General features: G+C 39.6%; 1 protein-coding gene and 1 pseudogene across 7 annotated transcripts in view; one reads left to right on the plus strand and one right to left on the minus strand.

Moving 5' to 3' along the window:
- The window catches only part of FNDC3A (fibronectin type III domain containing 3A), a 216516-nt gene that overhangs the window by 126084 nt on the left and 67304 nt on the right, over positions 1 to 23128 (plus strand). For 6 of the 7 annotated variants that reach the window (XM_058276709.2, XM_058276710.2, XM_058276713.2 and 3 more), the window contains one exon: positions 18337 to 18413. In XM_058276709.2, the coding sequence (XP_058132692.1) occupies positions 18337 to 18413 (77 nt within the window). Of the gene's footprint in view, positions 1 to 13407; positions 13557 to 18336; positions 18414 to 23128 lie in introns of those variants that run through there. The other variant, XM_058276716.2, reaches the window with a different exon arrangement.
- Positions 22264 to 22821, minus strand: LOC139436604 (nucleoside diphosphate kinase 6 pseudogene; annotated as a pseudogene).

Below are 23128 nucleotides of genomic sequence, written 5' to 3' on the forward strand. Positions count from 1 at the left end.
GCCAGATCTACAAATTGACTAAGGCCCCTGAAAGGTGAAAGAGGAAAAACACGGATAACCAAGTGAGAGAAAAGCTTAAAAGGACAAGCGGCAAGATTTTGATCTGTGTCCAAGGACAAAGTTACAGGTTCTAATCCTCCCCTATCCTTATTTCCTAAAATTATTTGCATATATCATTGTCCTTTGCTCCCTAGCAATACAGTCCCTTCATGGAACAGTTGGTTACTGTGGTGATTTGAAGCTGTACGTATCTTAGAAAAACATGGTCTTGGGAAGCGATGTGGCTCAAGTGATAAGGCCTCCGTCTACCATATGGGAGGACCCAGGTTCAGTCTTGGGCCTCCTAGTAAGAAAGAAGAAGGGAAAGCATGCCTGAATGGTGAGCCAAGTGCCTGCCCAGTGAGCCAACTGCTTGCATGGCGAGCCAAGTGCCCATGTGGGTGCCTGCATTGCAAGCCGAGTGCCCACATGGCAAGCCGAATACCCACGCAAGTGCCCGCATGAACCAGATAATGACTCAACAAAAGAGAGACAAAGGGGAGAGTCAAGGTGAAGTGCAGCAGAGACCAGGAACTGAGGTGGCGCAATTGACAGGGAACCTCTCTCCACATCAGAGGTCCCCAGGATCGAATCCTGGTGAATCCTAGAGGAGAAAGATGAGAAGACAAAAAACGAGAAATAGGTGCAGAAGATCTCACAGCAAATGGACACAGACAGCAAAAACAACAGGGTGGGGAGGGGAACGGGGAGGGGAGGAAAAAGAAAACATTGTCTTAAATCTTATCCATTCCTGTTGGTGAAGACCCATTATAAGTAGGGCCTTTTTTTTTTTTTAAGTAGGACCTTTTGATGAGGCAACCTTGGTCAGGGTGCAACCCACCTCATTTGAGATGGGTCTTAGTCCTGTTACTGAAGTTCTTTTAGAGAGAATGAATACAGAGAAAGGAAAAAAAAGAAAAAAAAATCACAGAGGTGGCTTATACTAGTGAACCCAACAGAAAAGGGAGAGAACAGCAGGTGCTGCCATGTGGCAGAGTACCCAGGGATCGCCCACAGCTGGTCTTCAGGAAGAAAGCATTGCCTTGATGATGCCTTGATTTGGACATTTTCCCGGACTAAAACTATGAGCAAATAAATTCCCATTGTTTAGCTGAACAATTTCATGGTATTTGCCTGGAGCAGTCTAGGAAACCAAAATTTTTGGGTACCAGTAGAGCAGGGTGCTGCTATTGCAAATACCAAAAACATGGAAATGGCTTTGGAATTGGGTAATGGGTAGAGGCAAGAAGAATTGTGAGGTGCTTGATAGAAAAGCCTAGATTTCTACAAGGAGACTGTTCATAGAAATATGGATGCTAAAGGTACTTCTGGTGAGGCCTTAGAAGAAAATAATGAATGTGTTATTGGAAACTGGAGGAAAGGCAGTCCTTGTTTTAAAGTGGCAGAGAACTTGACAGAATTGAATTCTGGTGTCAGATGGAAGGCAGAATTTGAGAACAATGAACTTAGATATTTAGCTAAGGAGAGTTCCAAGCTAAGTGTGGAAAGTGCAGCCTGGCTTCTGATTGTGAGTTATATTAAATGCAAGAGGAAAGGGGTAAGCTGAGAACTGAACTCCTGGACACAAAGAAACCAGTAATTGATGGTTTGGAAAATTCTGAGCCTCTGGAAATCAAATCCACAGATAATGGTGTTCCATGTGAGGGTTAACCGAGCATGATCCAGTTGGCCATTTTAGTGCAAGTCAGTATTGGAAATGCAGTTATCCAGGAAGGATTATGGAAATTATTTTTGTCTGATGGTTTGGACAATTGTGTATTACATGTAAAGCCAGCAAGTATTTTGTGAGATCTGTACTAATGGAACCACTGCCAGCCTGGACTAAAAGAGGCAGAAAAGGGAAAGATTGATAAAGAAAAATCACTTTAAGGGCAGAACCATGGAAGCTAATGACTGGACTGAAAATATCGTCTCAGACAAAGAGAGGGGACCGACCTGTGTATGTGGAAAGGGTTAGTATGCTCCAGAGCTTGGAGAGGGAAGGACTTCTACCCCATTGCTCAGGAAGAGTGCTGCTACCCCAGTGCTCTGAGAGGGTGGAACTGTGCCCTGGTGTTCCAGAAGAGCCTAGCTGCCATTCTGGTTCTTATAAGAGGGCAGAGCCTTTGCCCCTGTGTTTGGGGAGAGCATGGCTGTTCTGCAAGCACTTAGAACATATGGGGCTCCCTCTTTATCAGGCCCAGAGGACGAAACATCATTCCACAGATAACTCAGACCTTGAAATCTAATCGACTATGCGCATTGCCCCCATGTTTATCCTATGCCTGTCCCTTCTTTGTAAATTGGAAGCAGATAACTTATTCTGTAGGATTCACAGATGGAGGGAAATTATGCCTCAGTACAAAGTACATCCATAACTGATTTTGATGAGACTTTGTACTAAGCATTGTTTCTGAAATGGCTTAAGGCTTTTGGGATGTTGTGATGGAATGACTCTATTTTGCAAGTAGAAAGAACATGTCTTTTGGAATGTGGTGGTTCGAAGCTGTATGTCCCCCAGAAAATCATGTTCTTAGAGCTAATCCATTCCTATGGATGTAAACCCATTGTAAGTAGGCCCTTTTGATGAGGCTATTCAGTTAAGGTGTGATCCACTTCATTCAAGTTGGGCCTTAATCCTCCTATTGGAGTCCTTTATATACTGAATGAATTCAGACATGAGGGAAAGCCGTGGAAGCAAGAATCTGAAATCAGTGAAATGCAGAAGAAAAGGAAAAGGCATCACCACATGCCTTGCCACGTGGCTGAGAAGCCAAGAATCACTGACAGCCAGTCTTCAGGAAGAAATGATCACCTTGATAATGGCTTGATTTGGACATTTTCCCAGACTCTAACCTTAGTAAATGAATGAATTCCCATTGTTAAAGCCAGACCATTTCTTGGTATTTGCTTGGAGCAGCCTAGGAAACGTAAATCGTTATCCTGTGATCTGTTTCCTTAAATTCTTCACAGTCTTTGCCCAACAGAAATACCCAGGGAAGCACAATCAGCTCAGTCAGTGTAGAAATGATGAAGTAGTCAATAATCAATGTTAAGATAACCACAAGGCTAATTGGGAAAAAAGAGAAAGTTAATTTTTTTCCTCCTGCCTCCTAAAAAAATTGCAAATGAATTAAAGACTAAATGTAAATAAATAAAATACAAATAAACAGGGTTTTTTAAATTTGGGCATATGAAAACCTTTCTAAACATGACATCAAAAAGAGAAACCTTGAAGGAAAAGATTGATAGGTTAGAATACAGTTATCCCTTCCCCATCACGGTTTCAATATATCGTGGGGCAGCATAGGAAATTAAATGTGAAGTTTGGCGGAAACTTGCGAAATACGCAGACTATACACTTAGGCCAGCAGATGACACAGAAAAAGTTTAGGAAGCCAGAGATGCATCAAATATATGTAAAAAGTATTGTATAATATCACCTATGACCAACTACTTAACCCAAATTTACAATAAGGTACTGTAAACACTCCATAAAAGAAAAAAAAATTTCAGCGTTCTTCCCTGGTACAAAGGGAGGGCCAAAAATTTTATGCAGATTTTCCAGATTGTGGGGGCACTGCGACCCTAACCCCTGCAGTGTGGAAGGGATAACTATTTCTGATAAGAAAGTACCATAGACACAGTTACAAGACAAACTGGAAGAAATATTTGTAATATTTATGACAAAGTGTTTACAATCCCAAATATAAAGAAATATAGATGGTATTGTCAGTAGTTGGGTAAAGCACTATGCATACATCCCAAACAGTAATATGTTTTTTTCATTTACCTATCAATTAATAAAAATTTGAAAGATTTACAAAGGCACTGTCATGCACTCTTTTTTTTCCTTTCCTTTTTTTATTTTTTATTTTTTTAGTTTTTTCTGTTTTTGCTTTTTTGTTCATTTTTGTCTTATTTTATCTTTTTTCTTTTTTTTCTGTCACATACTTTTTTTTTTTTTTTCTTATTCCCCTTACCCTGTTGTCTGCTCTCTGTATCCATTCACTGTGTGTTCTTCTGTGTCTGTGGTATTCTCATTAGGCGGCTCCAGGAACCCATCCTGGGACCTTCTGGAGTGAGAGAAAAGTGATCATTCTCTTGCACCACCTCAGCTCCCTAGTTCGCTGTGTCTCATATTGTCTCTTCTCTATGTGTCTTTTTTTTTTTTTTTTTTTTTTTTTGCATCATCTTGCTGCATCAGCTCTCCGTGTGAGCAGCAGCACTTCCTGGGTGGGCTGCACTCCTTGAGCAGGGGGGACTCCTTGCACAGGGGTCACCCTTGTGTGGGGCAACACTCCTTGTGTGGGGCAGCACTCCATGTGGGCCAGTTCGCCACACAGGCCAGGAGGCCCTGAGTTTCAAACCCTGGACTTCCTGTATGGTAGGCAGAAGCTCTATCATTTGAGCCACATCTGCTTCCCCGTCATGCACTCTTGATGGAAATTTATATCTGATTATTTTTAGAGGGCAGTTTTGCAACATGAAGTGAAATTCTACATGTCCATGCCTAGTACACATCTAAAAATGTGTAAGTACACATCTAATGAGACCATTGCCTAAGTTAGTGCAAAAATATATAGAATATTTATTGCCAATAAACTTGTTTTTAAAGATTGCAAACTTACTGCCCTTCGATAAGAGATTTAAACTATTTTCCAGTCATCCAGTGAAATACTATGCAGCTATTAAACATGAGGATTGTTTCTATATTTCCTGATAAAGGAAAATATTTGTGACATTACTGAAGAACATCATGTATAATAGTATAATCCCCATTTTGAAATATTTGTACAAACACATACGCACACACACATCCACATAACAAGGTGTCAGGTGTAATTTATCTTTGAGTGGTGGAACTTTGGGTGATTTTTTTTTTTAATTTTTCTACTTATAATTATCGTATTCTAGACTTTTACAAAATGGCTCTTTTATAAGGGATTAGACAAATTCATTAAATAATTTTTTTAAAACTGCCTCCAATACACCAAGGATAGAAGTGTTTCTTCCTTATCCTCCTTTATGAATTGTGCATGGATGGGAATCTATTCTGTACATACTCTGTTCTGATAAATGGTGGACTTGCCCTCCTACTCTGATATTTGCTGAGGATTGTCCATGGAAGAGAGGAAGAGATGGAATCTTAAAGCAAGTAGGATTTTGCAATACATGATAAGCGACATGGTAGGAAACCCTACTGAGTTTTATCAAATTTAAAGCTATTAAAAATGTCTAATTGCCTTAAAACTCAAGTGTAACATATCCCTATATGTTCTATTAGATTACTAATAAAGGCAGGTTCTGGAACACCGTGATCTACATTTATTTAGTTCACTTCTCAAACATTGGCAATCCCAGACTACTTTTTAATTATATCCTGATAACCTTTCCTTGTTTGAGTTAAAGCCTCCATGGACATATCACATTTAGATGTTCAGTAGCAGTTTGTTGGCTTAAAGGACTCTAATGCTTATGAATTTATCTCTTTATCAGTTGTATAATGGCCTGTATCTGTCATTCCAGTGTCATTTAGGACAATTCCCAAGTCCCAAAAATGCCCACATATTATACCTGTTTTTCCCTCTCCCTGCCCTTAGAACCTCTAGTGGCCACTACCTGCACTTCCTTATAGTTTTGATGTAACATTTATGTAATCTAAAGCTTCTTTAAAAATAAAAATTTTTAATAAAATGAATAATTCCATGGTATTTAGTACAGTGACAATAAATATATCACATTTTGTTTATTCATTCGTCTGTTGATGGACACTTGGGTCGCTGCCACCTTTTGACTATTGTAAATAATGCTGCTGTGAACATGGGTGTACAGATATCTGAGTACCAGCTTTCAGTTCTTTCGGGTATATACCTAGGAGTAGAATTGACCAATTCATATGGTAATTTTGTTTAACTTTCTCAGAAACCACCACACTCTTTTCCACAGTGGCTGCACCATTTTACATTCTCACCAACAGTGTACAAGGGTTCCTATTGTTCTGTATCCTCATCAACACTGGTTATTTTCAGTTTTTAAGTAATAGCCATCCCCATGAGTGCAAGATAGTGTATCATTGTAATTCTAATTTGAATTTTTCTAATGGCTATTAATGATGACCATGTTTTCATATATTTACTGACCATTTGAATATCTTCTTCAAAGAAATGTCTGTTCAAATTCTTGGCCCATTTTTAAAGTGGGTTGCTTGTCCTTTTGTCGTTAACTTGTAGAGTTCTTTATATTCTATATATTAAACCTTTATCAGATACATGGTTCGCAAATTTGTTCTCACATCTTTAAGTTGTTTTATCAGTTTCTTAGTAGTGGTCTTTGCACAAAAGATTTTAATTTTTATGAAGTCAGTTTTATCTATTTTTTCTTTTGTTGTTTTGCTTTAGGTGTAAGATTTTAAAATCCATTGCCTGTTACAAGGTCCTAAAGATAATTCTCTATGTTTACTTTTAGTATTAGCACTTATATTTAGGTCATTGATCCATTTAGAATTAATTTTCATATACAGTGAGAGGCAGGCATCCACATTCATTCTAGTATTTTAACACATTAAAGATTCCTGAACTGCTGATTTTCAGGTAGGCTTGTCAATGTAAGCATGGACATTATACTTGTGCAATATTGTTTATAAGTACTTATTGTGTATTAGGCATTGTTGTAAGTGCTTTACAAATATTAACTCACTTAATTTGCATAATATGCCTATAAAGTAGAATAACATATCCATTTTTAGTTAGGTAACTAAGATACTGAGAGGTTAAATAAATTCCAAGGACACATAGCTTTTGACCACCACAGGGTGGTGACCCCCTGTGGACCCCAGAAAAACACATTCTTAATCTTAATCCCTTTCTATAGGTGTGAACTAACTTACTGTAAATAGTACCTTTTGATTAGGTTACTTCAGTTAAGGCGTGGTCCAACTGAATCAGGATAGGTCTTAATCCTATCACTGGAGTCCTATATAAGCAGAAACAAATTTAGACAGAGAGAAAGCCAAGGGAAAAAGCCTGGAAGTCAGCAGAACCCAGAGAAGCCAGGAGAGGCTGGCTACCATGTGCATTGTCGTGTGACAGAAAAGCCAAGGACTGAGTATTGCTGGCACCCAGCCCCAGAACATGACAGTTTTCTGGAATAAAGACTTACCTTGATTTTGTACTTCTAGCTTCAAAGCCATGAGCCAATATATTCCAGTTGTTTAAACCAAACCTTTGTATGGTTTTGTTTTCTTTTGTTTTTTAGCAGCCAGGAAGCAAACAGGTTTTGGTCCCAGGAGTTGAGTGCTGCTATTAGAAATACCTAACTTGTGGAAATAGCTTTGGATCTGGGCAGTTGGTAAAGGCTGGAAAAATTGTGAGGTGCTTGATAGAAAAAGTTTAGATTGCTTTGAAGAGACTGTTGGTAAAAAAAAAAAATACGGACGCTAAAGGTACTTCTAATGAGGCCTTAAAAGGAAATGATGACTGTGTTATTGGAAATTTAAAGAAAGGTGATCCTTGTTTTAAAGTGGCAGAGAACTTGGCAAAGTTATATTGTGGTCAGATTGAAAGTGGAACTTTTTAGCCATGAACTCAGGTTTGTATTTAGCCGAGATTTCCAAGCTAAGTGTGGAAGATTTAGCCTGGTTTCTCCTCGCAGCTTATAGTAAAATGAGAAAGAGAAGGGATGAAGTGAAAACTAGATAAACTCTTTAAGCATAAAGAAACCAGAAGTTGATGGTTTAGAAAATTTTGATCCTATCCAGACAGTGTGTTCTGAGAGTAAGGCCAGAAGCAGTTCTATCAGGGAACTTCCTGAGCTTCTAAAAAGCAAGTCCCCAGAAAATAGGGCACCCTGTGAGGGTTTAACTTCACCTGGATTTAAGTCAGCCATTTCAGTGGAAGTCAGGATTGTAAGTGCAATTAGGAAGGAAGGATCTGTGGAAAGGCCTTTGTTTGATGGTTTGTATCCCCATGAACTGCATGCAAAGCCAGGGTTTTTGCAAAATCTCTTTGAGCAGAAACACTGCCAACCTAGACTGGAAGGGACAGGGAAGGAACAAAAAAGAATGACTTCAAGGGAGAACCTTGGAAGCCAAGGTCTGAACCAAAGAGAACTCCTTGAGCCATGAGAGCCGGCCCATCCATGTGTGTGGAAAGGGCAGGTTCACCCCTGCGTTTGGAGGGGGCAGGTATGCATCCCATTGTTCAGGGAGAGTGCTGCTATGCTACCCCAGTTTTCAGAGGTTGTCGGGCCTGTACCCTGGCATTTGGAGAGAGCCTGGCCATCAGGCTGATGCTTGGAGAGGTTGGGGTCCTCAATCTAGTGTTTGGGGAAAGCAAGGCAAACATTTGGGAGAGGTGGGGTTTCTGCTCCATCAGGCCCAGAGGACAAATTATCAAACCATAGATGACTGAGACCTTGAAATCTAATGGAGTTAGCCCTACTAGGTTTCAGAGTTGTTCAGGACCCATGACCCCTGTTTTCCTTCTCATTTCTCCCTTCTGGAATAGGAATTTTTATCCTATACCCTTCTGTTGTATATAGGATGCAAATAAATTGTTTTTTGAGTTTCACAGGTCCACAGACAGAGGGGTATTATGTACCGTAAGTGATTTTGATGAGACTTTGTACTTAGCATTATTACAGAAATGGCTTAATTCTTTGTGGATGTTGTGATGGAATGAATGTATTTTGCATGTGGAAAGATCATGCCTTTTGCGGGGTTCTAGAAGGCAGAGTATGGTAGCTTGGAACTGTGTGCCCCAGGAAGACATGTTCTTAAATCCATTCCTGTGGTTATGAACCCATTATAAGTAGGACCTTTTGATGAGGTTATATCAGTTAAGGTGTGGCCCATCTCAGTCAGATGGGTTTAATCCCATTACTGAAGTCTTTTTAAAGCAGATACATAGAAAGCCACAGAGGGAGCAGGTGTGACTCAAGCAGTTGAGCGCCCACCTCCTACACAGGAGGTCCTGGGTTTGGTTCCCTGTGCCTCCTGAAGGAACAGGAACAAACAACAAGCAAAACAAATGAAGGAGCCAGCTCAGGGAGGCCAATGTGGCTCAGTAGCTGAGTGCTGGCTTCCCATATATGAGGTCCCAGGTTCAATACCAGGCCCCGGTACCTCAAAAAAAAAAAAGCCAGAGAAAGAAGCCAGATGTCAGCAGAACCCAAAGAAGCCAAGAGAGGCCACAGTGTGCATTGCCACAAGACAGAAAATCCAAGGAACAAGAATCACCAGCCATCAGCCCCAACATGCCACTGCCTTCTGGAAGAAAGCATTACCTTGATGCCGGCTTGATTTTGGACTTAACCTCACCTCAATACCACGAGCCAATATATCACTATGTTAAAGCCAACTCATTGTATGATATTTGTCTTAGCAGCCAGGAAACTGAAATAGGTAGTAAACTGTGATTGGATGATCTTACTCTGAAGACCACACTCTTAACTACTACATTATGTTGCTGTGGTTGTTTAGAATATTATGTATCCATATATATATATAATTATTATAAAATAGCAACACAATAATACCAAAATTCATTTGGAGATATATTTATACAAGTGGGGAAAAGTTGTGATTCATTCAGTATTGAAAAGGATAGTCCAGTGGTTTTGTTTGTTTTTGAAAGATTTATTTATTTCTCCCCCCTCTCTCCATTGTCTGCTCTCTCTGTCCATTCGCTGTGTGTTCTTCTGTGTCTGCTTGTATTCTCATTAGGCAGCTCCGGGAACCAATCCTGGGACCTTCCAGAGTAGGAGACAGGTGATCATTCTCTTGCGCCCCCTCAGTTCCCTGGTCTGCTGCTGCTTTTATTATCTCTCCTCTGTCTCTTTTTGTTGCATCATCTTGCTGCACCACCAGCTCACCACACAGGCCAGCTTGCCTCACCAGGAGGTCCTGGGTATCAAACCCTGGACCTCCTATATGGTAGACTGGAGCCCAATTGCTTGAGTCCCATCTGCTTCCCAGGCCAGTGTTCTTATCCATTTAAGTGGCACCACCCCACTGGCAACATCATATATTTATTTGTTTGCCTGTTTTGAAATTATATATGATTTTTTTGGTAATTATTTTGGTTTGTGGGATTTGTACTCTTCAAAATTATTAACATAAAATAAAATTTTATTAGTATGTTTATATAGCACTATTTCAGATTTACAAAATTCAAACATATAAAATGCAGCCACCTTATAAATATACACATGGGGTATAATGAAGAATAAGTGCTATTATTAAAGGCTGTAAAAGAAATGAAGGGAAATGGACTTGGCCCAGTGGTTAGGGCGTCCGTCTACCACATGGGAGGTCCGTGGTTCAAACCCCAGGCCTCCTTGACCTGTGTGCAGCTGGCCCATGCACAGTGCTGATGCGCAAGGAGTGCCCTGCCACGCAGGGGTGTCCCCCACGTAGGGGAGCCCCACACGCAAGGAGTGCGCCCCGTAAAGAGAGCCGCCCAGCGCAAAAGAAAGTGCAGCCTGCCCAGGAATGGCGCCGCGCACACTTCCTGTGCCGCTGAAGACAACAGAAGCGGACAAAGAAACAAGATGCAGCAAACAGACACAGAGAACAGACAACCGGGGAAGCGGGGGGGGGGGGAGGGGGGGATTAAATAAATAAATAAATCTTTTTTCAAAAAAAAGGAAATGAAGCCACGAGTGGCCAGTTGACCCTAAAGAGGTCAGAAAAGGCTTCAAAGAGAAGTAGAAGATAATTCTCTTTGAATAAATACCTGCTACATAGGTAGAGGTTGAGGATGGGCAATCCAAGTATACAGAACTTTAATGTTCAAGGAACTACAAATATTTTAGTATGCTGGAATGAGGGGCAAGTTGGGGATAGGATGTAGTATGCCACCAGAGCTAACTGGAGAGGCTGGTAGGAACCAGGTTCATGGAGAGCATGGTAGGCCATGCTAACACACTTGGACTTTACTCATAAGTAATAAATACATATTTATGGGTTTTAAGAGGGGATAAAATGATCAGATTTGGGTTTTTTAGATCATTTTAGCATTAGTATGAAAAATGTATTGATTGCTGGGGACCAGGGACAGCTAGACCAGTTAGGAGGATATTAAAATAGTTCTAGAAAGACATCATTACTGCTAAGACAGTAGCAATGGAAAAGGAGAAAATATGGATTTGGGAGAGATTTGGAAGATAAAATAGACCAGAACTGCTAACTGGCTGATGTGGGAGATGAGGAAGAAAATACAGTCTAGGTGACTCTCAAGTTTCTGTCTTTGTGGAGACATTTACTTGTCATGGGAAATACAGGAGTTGGAGTGAATATTGAAGTTGCATGTGGATTGAGTATTAAAGATTTGGAGCTCAGGAGAGTAGTCTGGATGAGACGGAATTTTGAGCTTTGATGAGAGTAAACAAGGTCATCTTGGGAGATCACGTAGAGCAAGAAAAGAAGGCCAAGAGCAAAACTCCCAGGAAAACCAGCATTAAAAGATAGAAGATAAGAAGCATGAAGGAGACCGAAAAGGTATAAACCAAAAGAGACAAGTATTGCAGAAGCCAAGGAAACTAGTTAGGAAATTGTCAGAAATATTAGTTGAATTTGGCAAATAAGAGCGACCTTACTGACTTTTGTCAGAGCAGTCTCAGAGTAGACTGGACAAAAGCCTGACTGAGTGGGTTAACATGCGATTTTGAAGACTCATTTCCAGCTATTTGGTAAACTATATTCTCTGGGGAACCCTCATCCTATAAAACATTGCTGTGCCCACAAAGTAAGAGAAGTATCCTAGGGGGGTGGGAGAGCAGGAAACAATTGCTAGGACAATTGGTTATCCATTTGGATTAAAATGAAATCAGATCCTTTCTTTGTACCTTAGCCAAAAATCAATTCCTGAAGCCTCAGAGACTTAAAGGTGAAATGGTTAACTTATAATAATAAAAGATTATTTTATCACTGTGGAGTATAGATGGATTTCTTAAGGTATGTGCATGTGTGCACACACACAATGCTAACTATCAAAAGATTAGTAAGCTTGACTCCATTACAATTAAGAACTTCTATACAGATTAAGACACCATAAAATATACTAAAAGACAAGCCAGAAGTTGAGTAGAAGGTATTTGCACCAAGTATCCAGAATATACAAAGAACTCTTAATAATCTATAAGAAAAAAGACAACCCAATAGAAAAATGGACAAAAACATAAATTCTGGAATTGTAAAAATGAAATCTCCATTTAGATACCTAGTGGTCAGGAAATCTCCATTTAGATACCTAGTGGACATTTCAAATGTAACAGATCCAAATCTGAACACCTCATCTTCCCAAGTCTTCTCCATTCACAGCATTCCTCATCTCAAAAGGAAATTTGACAATATGTAAAAGAACCCATAGTCCCTGGCACTTATAGTTGAAGCTTAGTAAGATTTTTGGTGAATTCTCTTTTTGATACTCAGCCAAATTACTCATTAATACTAAGATAGCTCTTGAGATACAGAAAGCCAGTGACCGTTAAATTACTCTTAGAAGTAATCTGGCCTTAATTTAAAACTGGTCTTATTTCTCTTGAGTCCAAACGCAGAATTCAAAAGATAAGTTGTTGAATGCTGCTGCTTTTCTTGCCTAGAGGTATAAAGCACCTCCTTTCCCTTTCACTGTTTAGTCTTTCCCTCCAGCATCCACATACTGGTTTCTTTCCTAGTGTCCACTTGTGCTTGAGTGGAGAGACCTTTGAGCCTGGAAATGAAGGTCTGGGTGTTCATATTCACCTGCTTGTGCTGCCTTTTCCTTTTTGTCTCCTGAACCAGAGCTCATGGATATAGGCGAGAATACCATCCACCAGGCATCTATATTAATGTCCAGATTAAATCTTAAAATAAGTTAATTAATTAAATGAGAAAAAAATAAAGTAAACCCAACAATAAAAGTAGTAGCCTCTATTAGCTTGAGAGGCAAATGACAGCCACAGTTGCTCAGGCATATATGCTATTCACAACTCTTTGTATATTGTGGGCATTCCTTAAGAGTTGCTTATGAAGAATAGATCACATTATATATTGATATTTCAAACTATACCTTTTAAATTAATAAATGTTATATTTATCCCAAATGCTTAAAATGAAGAAGGTGGGCTGAATGAATAAAATATGAATTATAAGAACGGGGTATCAGAGGAAAGTGAACACAGAATAGTTTTAAATCAGGTATATTTTTTCTGCACAATATTTTGATAAGCTTTTGAATTGGTTCATAAGGAAGTCTGAGAGATGCCCAAATCGAGGGCGGTGGCAGTAGGAGACATACATCTACTCTATCAGAAACGCTGCGAACAGAAATGTTTCCCTTTTTTCCTTCCTACCCCCCCCCCACTGCGAGTCATGTGACATCTATCATGTGACTCGGCCAAAGGTTCTTCCGCTTACTGCTTTGCCAAAAAAAAAAAAAACCGAAACCATTCTCCAGTTAAAGCTGTTAACGTGTACTATGCTGTTTCCTTGTTAGATTTTCTTCTCTGCTGCTACACTAAAAACAAAATGAGTGGTAAGATTTTTAACGTTTTGCTTTTATTTTAAAACATAGCATTGTGTTAATCTAAAATCGTGCCGTGTTTTTTTTTTAATCGATGCCAAATAATAGCGGTAAAAATATTTTAAGTTGTTGCCATTTAATTATAAAAAGATTAGATTCTTTTAGAGTTGGTCTGATTTTATATTCCTTTACAGCCACTCTATTTTGCTAGACTTAAAACTGAATTCTGAAAATCGGTATCAAGTGTATTTGGAAGCCATTGTGAAAGCTTGCTTAGAAAAAGAATGTGTAGCAGTTCAGCAGCCCTTTGGATTTTAAGAACTTAAACTCTTGGACAAATTCAGTTTTGTTTTTAAATTTTTAAAAGTTTAAATGTGAATATATTGCTAATAAAGGGAGAAAAAGAAAAATTTGACTAGATGAAACATTCTTTTTTTAAGTCATTGATGGTACTTTTTAAGGAATTGGAGTGGGGGACTTTTCAAATTTCTCCTCTAGAAGAGAATTGTTTTCTCTTCTGCAGGGTGTTGTTTTGGATTAGGAAGTATGCCCACCAAAAATAATCAATAGCTTTATGATTTTGCACAGATTTTGCTCAAGCAAGTAGAGTAAGGAGGTGTAGCTACTACTCTTGTGCCACGTGTGCATTTATTGTAACTAATTTAGCTTATTCCTTGGAGCACAATCTCCCTTACTATATATGAGTTTGTTAGAATTTGTAGTTAAGTTACTCTTTCAGTACTTCCTAAATTGAAAAGTATTGTAGGAACTAAGTAGGTAATCAAACATTTTTGTCATTAACTATGCAAGGCTTTAGGGTTTTGCCTGAGTGGACGCAGGAATTGCAACAGAATGGGACCTGTAAACATTTTACTTCTAAATAGTAATTCTTGTATTTGCTATGTTTATACAATGGGGATTTTATGTGTTCAGTGTTGAATGTTACCTCACATCAGTAAGTTAGGATTAAATATTGTACTTATGAATTGTCTTTAAAAAGTCTGAATGTACCATTTCTGCTCAGGATGTGAAATTTTATTTGCAAGAGTGAAATCATTACTTTGTACGGAAGCGAGTTAATCATTATTATTCTGGACTACAGCTAGTAATAATTTACTGTTTATTTTAGGTTAAGTTTCTTTTCTGTTTTTCAGTATTGCACTTAAATATAAAGGATAAAATAGAATAGTAAAATTTTGTACCACTAAATTATAAACTATTTTAGCAGGTGTCCAAAATAGAATATGATTTGAATTATAACTGCATAGTTGTTTAAATATTAATATTTCTAGAAAAAGGGCAACTCAAAGCAGTTATGTAATTTTACAATTTTAAACATAATCAGTTCTTTGTTTTTTTACTCTGGCTAAAAATGAAAATACCAACTCTAAAGACGATATGAGGATTAAATTTGACAATATGGCAGCGGACTTGGCCCAGTGGTTAGAGCGTCCTTTTGCCACATGGGAGGTCCGTGGTTCAAACCCCGGGCCTCCTTGACCCATGTGGTGCTGGCCCACACGCTGTGCTGATGCACACGAGGAGTGCCCTGCCACGCAGGGGTGTCTCCTGTGTAGGGTAGCCCCACGCGCAAGGAGTGCGCCCCATAAGGAGAGCCGCCCAGTGCAAAAGAAAGTGCAGCCTGCCCAGGAATGGCGTCGCACACACGGAGAACTGACTCACAAGATGATGCAACAAAAAGAAATACAGATTCCCGTGCCACTGACAACAACAGAAGTGGACAAAGAAGACGCAGCAAATGGACACAGAAAACAGACAACCGGGGTGGGGGGGGTAGGGGGGAGAAATAAATAAATAAATAAATCTTTTATAAAATAAAATAAATTTGACAATATGTAAAAGAACCCACAATCCCTGACGCTTGCAGTTGAATTTTTCTTCATTATATTATAGTAAATTTCCTTTATTATTGATAAGATTTTTGGTGAATTCTCTTTTTGATACTCAGCCAAATTTTTCATTTATTAATACCAAGATAGCTCTTGAGATGCAGAAAGCCAGTGATAGTTAAATTGCTAGAAGAAGTGATCTGGCCTTAGTTTAAAACTGGTCTTATTTCTCTTGAGCCCAGAAAGTAGAATTCAAAATGTAAGTTGTTGAATGCCGCTTTTCTTGCCTAGAGGTATAAAGCACCTCCTTTTCCCTTTCATTGTTTAGTCTTTCCCCTCCAGCATCCCCATTTTCCTACCTTCACTTTTCTCTTTCCCTATCTCTCACTTCTTTTCTTCTCCCCAATCCCCCAGTCTTTACCCCTCCCCCCTTCCCAGAAAGAGGAGAGTGGCTGTAATTTGAACTTGCTGTAACCTCCCTGCTCCTCATTTTTTTTCTGAAGTTTGCGTAATTTTACCAGTGGATGTGTTTGTTTTCTACCCTACAATTAAGCTTTTCCTTCTTCATTTATTTATATAGAAAATGAAATCTGTTTTATGTTCTCTGCAAATTAAAATTCTACATGTAAAAAAGAATCATCCCCCCATTGCATTCTTCATCAGATTCGTATGGTGTACACATATATCCTTAGAATAAGTAAGGCTCCTTGAGAAGGTTTCATGTTCAGATTATTAAAAAGCAGTGGTTAAGGGGACAGTGCAGTCTACAGTTACAGGTAAAGAGGATCTGAAGGTGAGATACATTTTTAAGAAGTTGTGTAAAGCAAATAGGATTTTGATTCCTAGAAAAAATAAAACACACCTTTCAAAAGTGTATTTTATTTCCAGAATGGCCAAGAGAGTAGGGACACAGATAAAATGCTTAACAAAGTTATTTAGAAAGTATAACACTATCAAATGAAAGAAAATACAGAATAAAATGAGCTGAATTATCTTGGGTTTTTTGTTTGTTTTAAGATTTATTTATTTCTCCCCACTTCCTCCATTGTCTGCTCTTTGAGTCCATTCACTGTGTGTTCTTCTGTGTCTGCTTGTATTCTCATTAGGTGGCTCCAGTAACCAATCCTGGGACCTTCCAGAGTGGGAGAGAGGCAATCATTCTCTTGTACCACCTCAGCTCCCTGGTCTGCTGCATCTCTTATTATAAATTTCTCCTCTCTGTCTCTTTTTGTTGCATCATCTTGCAGTGCCAGCTCTCCACGTGGACCAGCACTCCTCACAGGCCAACACTCTGTGTGGGCCAGCTGACCACATGGGCCAGCTCGCCTTCACCAGAAGGCCCTGGGCATTGAACCCTGGACTTCCTATATGGTAGATGGGAGCCCAATTGCTTGAGCCACATCTGCTTCCCTTGGCTTTTTTTTAATTTGTTTGTTTTAGAACTTTCCAGTGTAAGAAACAGTATTTCCCATAGGTAAATGCACCTGTAGAGAGCATTTCTCTAACTTCGTTCTCAAGCTCCCTTAGACATGACTTACACAGTACACAAGAGTCTTTTTAACCCTGACAAAGGAAATTCCAAATTTCTAACTATTCTTCCCCTTTTTCTCTTGATTCTTCCTATTGCTTTATAAATTTTTACCTTTTGTAACTTTCATTGGTTTTTTTGTTTTGTTTTGTTTTAAGATACATAGATCACAAAATTTTTTATTCATTGGTTTTTGTATTATTTTAAAACTTTATTATTTATATCAATGTTACAAGTTATTCAGTAAGCACAGGGTAATAACTATAATAATAATCAATCTGCTTTGGTCAGTGGTACACTTGCCCCAGCACACACCCAATTTTGTTCATTCCTCAATCTTGAGGGTTTGGGGTGATGTCTTTGACTGCCTCAGGCTGAGAAGGGACATAGATATTATAGCACAGAGGAATTGAACTCCATTCCACCATTCTTTTGCTTGCAGTTGAAGATACTCCTTGTTTTGAGGTGGAGTTAGTCCATCCTCATCATTTAGTTAGTTGTCCAGCCTTTCATTGATTTTATTTTATTTTTTTTTTTATTTCTCCCCCACCCCCACCCCCGTTGTCTATTCTCTGTGTCTATTTGCTGCGTGTTCTTCTTTTGTCTGCTTCTGTTGTTGTCAGTGGCACGGGAATCTGTTTCTTTTTGTTGCATCATCTTGTTGTGTCAGCTCTCCGTCTGTGCGGTGCCATTCCTGGGTAAGCTGAAGTTTCTTTTGCGCTGGGCGGCTTTCCTTACGGGGCGCAATCCTTGCACGTGGGGCTCCCCTGCGTGGGCACTCCTTGCTCGCATCAGCACTGTGCGTGGGCCAGCTCCACATGGGTCAAGGAGGCCCAGGGTTTGAACCATGGACCTCCCATGTGGTAGACGGACGCCCTAACCACTGGGCCAAGCCTGCTTCCCTCATTGATTTTTATATGCAGTTTAATTTTTCTCTAGTTCAGTGTTTTTATGCTTTCAGAATCATAATTATCACCTGGGATATTTCAAGTAAAATATACTGATTAAGAACCTATTGTAGGAAACCCTGGAAATCTATATGTTTAAAAAGCTCCCCAGGTTGGGGGAAATTGGATGAGTGGGGCATGCAGTATATGGGAATCCCCTATATTTTCGATGTAACATTTATGTGTAATCTAAAGCTTCTTTAAAAATTAAAAATTAAATAAACAGAAATAAAGCTCTTCAGGTGACTGTAATAATCACCAAGCAAGTTTGAGAAATACCTGTATGTGAAGGGTAGTCCATGTACTCTCTTATAGCAGGTGAATCATCTGAATTTCTTTTTGTAGTAATTACAACTATTGTTATCTGGAGTCTTAAGATGAACTAGTCAAGGTATAATTGAAATTGTTTGCAACTTTAGTTTGCTCAGCAATCATGGATTAATACATCATTTCTGTAACCCATTCAGGTCCTGCTCAGGTTCCAATGATGTCCCCAAATGGTTCTGTGCCTCCTATTTATGTGCCTCCTGGATATGCCCCACAGGTATGTGTTGGTTTTTTCCTTTTTATATCTATATAATAGTGTTAATAAAGTTACTGTTTAACTTCGATTCTGATGTAAAAAATGCCGTTTAAGTGCTTCAGTGTACCAAAAATATGCCCTATAATATTTCTTCAGTAAATCTAATTTATTTCAAGTATTTTAGTACATTTGGAAAAAGAAGAGGAAAAAATTATGTTGGCAGCACTCATCATATGACCTTGTCTTTGAATATTGAATTATAAAAGACAATTCATTCTAGAGTTTTATGTCCCTGAAAATGTGAATACTGCAAGTAATAGCTTATATTTGTAAAGGCACCTACCCTAACATTTTTTAAAGTATTCATTTCTTTGAAGTAACCCAAGACAGTGCTTTCAACCTTACTCATACAGTGGCATTCAGAAACTACTGAAAATTGTATGACAAGTTGTGGAAATAAAAGAAAATGAGAAGCTCTGACTTAAAGAATAGAGTATCACTAACTTACTTGGACAAGCAAGCTGAATTAAACTGTAGGATCTACAGGTGTTCAGTGTCTACTGAGATTCTTAGTAGTCTGCACTCATTGCTTCAAATCCTTTTTGAAAATAGCCAGTTTCTTTTCCTGGCATTGGATTTACACTTGAAGTTTTCTTCTGACCCTCTCTTACACTGGAATATTAGTTGGCTATTGTGATGGATTCTCTGCCTACTATATGAAGCCCACCACTGTATGAAGAAGAGCAAGAGGACACCGTGCTGGTAGGTAAAATGGAAGTATGTGAGATTTAGAATCAGAAAAGCTGAATTCATATCTTACTTCATACATGGCCATGGGAAAATCACTTCCTTGAGTGTCCATACTCGTGAGGTAATGTATTTGAAAGTGCTTTGTAAACTTTTCAAGAATAATTTATACTTGCTATCTCTACTTTTGTAAAACACTCTGATTGCTTAATTTATTAGTCTGCATTCTGCCTTCACTACTCTACGAAAATTGCCTGCTATGTACCAAATCCAAAAACCTTTTCTCCAGCCTGATACATCCTCTTTGACCTCTAAATATCTGACACCATTGATATGATTTGCTTGACACAATGCAGTCCTGATTCTCTCTTCTGCTTGCTGCTTCACAGACCTTTCTTCACTTACATAAAGACTATACCCGGTTCCTTTTCTGTCTGGCATAGTTCATTCAACAAACATTTATTGAAGAGCACCATTTGCCAGGCTCTGTTGGGTGCTTGCAATGTAAAGATGATTAAGACAAATTTTTCATCGCAGTAATAGGGTATCCTGCTATTCTTTCAGCTTACAATACCTTTCCTTGTATTTATTTAATTTTTTTGTCTTTATTCATTTTTTAATATTACATTCAAAAAATATGCGGTCCCCATATACCCCCCACCCCTCTCATCCCACTACTCCCCCCACAGCGACATTCTCCTCCATCATCATGAGACATTCATTGCATTTGGTGAATACATCTCTGAGCATCGCTGCACCTCATGGTAAATGGTCCACATCATAGCCCACACTCTCCCACGTTCCATCCAGTGGGCCATGGAAGGACCTACAATGTCCGGTAATTGTCCCTGCAGCACCACCCGGGACAATTCCAAGTCCTGAAAACACCTCCACATCTCACATCTTCCTCCCATTCCCCACACCTAGCAGCCACCATGGCCACTTTCTCCGCACCAATGCCACATTTTCTTCGATTACTAATCATTATAGTTCATGAATAGAATATCAGTAAGTCCACTCTAATCCATATTCTATTCGTCCATCCTGTGGACCTTGGATTCGTTGTGTCCACTCCACATCTATGTCAAGAGAGGGCTTAGATTCCACATGGATGCTGGATGCAATCTTCCTGCTTTCAGTTGTAGGCACTCTTGGCTCCATGGTGTGGTGGTTGACCTTCTTCAACTCCATGTTAGCTGAGTGGGTTAAGTCCAATAAACCAGAGTGTAGGAGCTGAAGTCTGTTGAGGTTCAGGGCCTGGCTATCATATGATCAGTCCAGAGATTCAGATCCCCTGGGTATATATTAAACCCTAGCACCAACTACAATTCTGGTAAAGTAACAGGAAAGGCTTGTGAAAAGAGATCACATCTGAGTCCAGCTCCATCACACAGAAACACCAACTCCAAAGAAGGGCCAACTGACATGGCAGTGAACTCCATCTGCCATGACCATAGAACCTGTGGGTCTCTGTAGCCCTCAGAAGAACCAATACCTGGGGTTCTATCTACTTTATCTGTCTCTGGGACTCTACTGAGGTGTGCATAAGGGCAATCCCTCTGATAACGTCCCAGCTCTTTTTTAGAGACTCATAACCATGTAAACTCATTTGTCCTTTCCATTTCCCCCTTGATTTAGGTCAAAAAGCATCTTTAACTCCTGTTATTATATATAGACAGAGATATTCTGCTGGTCCGAGTTGACCCTTTTTATTCAAGGTCATTTTCTAGTTACATCATCAGCTGTTACTTGGTAGTAATCCCTTCGCGCCAGGGAGGCTTATCCCCGGGAGTCATGTCCCACACTGAGGGGAAGGCAGTGAATTTACATGCTGAGTTTCGCTTTGAGACTGGCCACATTTGAGCAACACGGAGGCTCTCAGGAGGTAACTCTTAGGCACACTGCTGCTCTAGGCCTTGTTCTTATTTCAGGTGCACAAGCTCACAAGCATAGTCATTAGTATCAGGGGCTCATTGTTGGACCTTCATTCTTTTTTGGTCTTTGCTGTTGCGCTTGGGGGTTTGTTGCTGTTCCTTTAGGGACTGTGATAGAGCTCCCCTGGCTTGGAAGTCAGCACTCCCTCAGTTGTTGTTTTTAATTGTAGTCACTATGAAAATATCCAAACATTTTTATGTACCCTGGATATATGCCCTGTAGAACTCCCTGCCAACCATGTGTCCCCTGTTAATAACATCCCACACCACTCTTCCTCCGCTGCCATTGTTGAACCTCTCTGTGATCCAGAACTTCCTGAAAAGCAAAGCCCAATATATTGCCAGGTTCCCTTAATAGTAAAATGGAATATAGCAATGAGTTTAAAGGTTAGATATAGAATACATATTGATTTGGAAAAATTCTTCATCCTATCATTTTCTTTTCTTTTTTCTAATTATTAAGCTTATCTTCACAAGAGTTTTAGATCACAATAATTCATATATACCATATACAGTACTCCCACATATCCAACATAAACCTTTTCCCTTCCACAGCAATAATCTTTTAACATATTCATACCATATTTACTGAAACTGAGGTACAGATATTGAGACAATAGCTTTCAAACAAGGTAACATTTGTGTTTACATTGTGGTTTATATTTTAGACTATACAATTTTCTGTCTTTTTATTTTTATAGCACGCTTCTCCTCTTCTCATTTCACTCAGTCACTGCCTTCTAGGAGAAGCTTTCCCCTGAGTTTTTCCAAGTGCCTTTCCCTCAGGCTCTCATGGCACTTTATGTTGTATATCTTTTTTTTTGAAGATTCAGAACACTGACTTTTATTGAGAAATATACGCCAAATGCTACTTAAATAGAATCACCACATTTTTCAGGAGACTTACAAGTCATTTAGGCATGCTCCTCCTTAAAGAAAATGGATAGTTGGCCAACAAAAAGAGTCAAACAGGTGACCAGTCTAGCTGTCCATCATTCTTCGGAACCACCCACGAACATCCCAGAGAAGAGGTAGACAGAGCTAGATTCTAGAGGAGGAGGTGATGATGAGCTAGACCCTCGGGAGGTGGCCGAGATGGCACCATAATCTCAAGCTTCTCTGGTCCTAGGAAGGTCTTGAGAGAGGGGGCTGGGCAATAACACTGGTCTTCACAGAACGACAGGCCTGCACTAGGCTGGTCCTGGGTCTCCTGCTCTGGTTGCACAGTGGACGCCTCCCTCTGGACTGTAGAATGGACCACAGCGCAGCCGGGGTTCCTCCTCATACCAGAGCTGCTCACTGAAGTCAGGGAAGAAGCCTGCACGCTCTCTGTTGGCTGAAACCAGTCTGAGCAATGAGTCATGTTGCGGGTGTCAGTGAGACCAAAACTCCCCCAAATTGAATCTGAGGCCATGTGGTATGCTCGAAACACTTTGGTGGTCCCATCAGCGTCCTCCAGAGCTGGGTGGCATCCTTGTGGGCAAGGATGTAGGCTCGGATTGGCCCACGGCCTTGAACTCTACCAGCTGCTGATAGAAAAACCTCCGTTTGTGTTCTTGGTACAACCTTTGGCAGTTTTGCTTGATCCACAATAGTTCTCTCATTCATACAATAAGGAACTGTTGCTCAGAATCCACTGATAACAGCCTCCAGAATCAGTGGGTGAGTGCCTGCTTCCGGCTTGATCAGGGCTAGAGTAAGCTGGAGGGCCGGAGGCTTTCTCAAGATTGAGGCCATCTCACTCATGTGAGAAATTGAGCACTTCTGCAGGAATAAGGAAAGATAATCTGGTGGAACCCCTAAATCAGGCTTTTGAGAACCCCAGTTTGGTCGTCGTCTGGATTCACTTGGTCCTCTTTTAATGTATTTATAACACTGTGTAATTAATTTTCTTTCCTAAGAAGATTATGAGTTCTTGCAGTTCCTATTTTCAGCAGTGTTTAGCAAATTATGTATTGAGTGCTAATATATGCCAAGCACTTTTCTAGGTGCTTAGGATATAGCCATGAGTAAAAGAAGCATAGACCCTTGTTCTTTTTTTTTTTTTTTTTTAAG

Source organism: Dasypus novemcinctus, chromosome 15 (assembly GCF_030445035.2).
Source record: "Dasypus novemcinctus isolate mDasNov1 chromosome 15, mDasNov1.1.hap2, whole genome shotgun sequence".
In the NCBI taxonomy this organism is placed as follows: domain Eukaryota; kingdom Metazoa; phylum Chordata; class Mammalia; order Cingulata; family Dasypodidae; genus Dasypus; species Dasypus novemcinctus.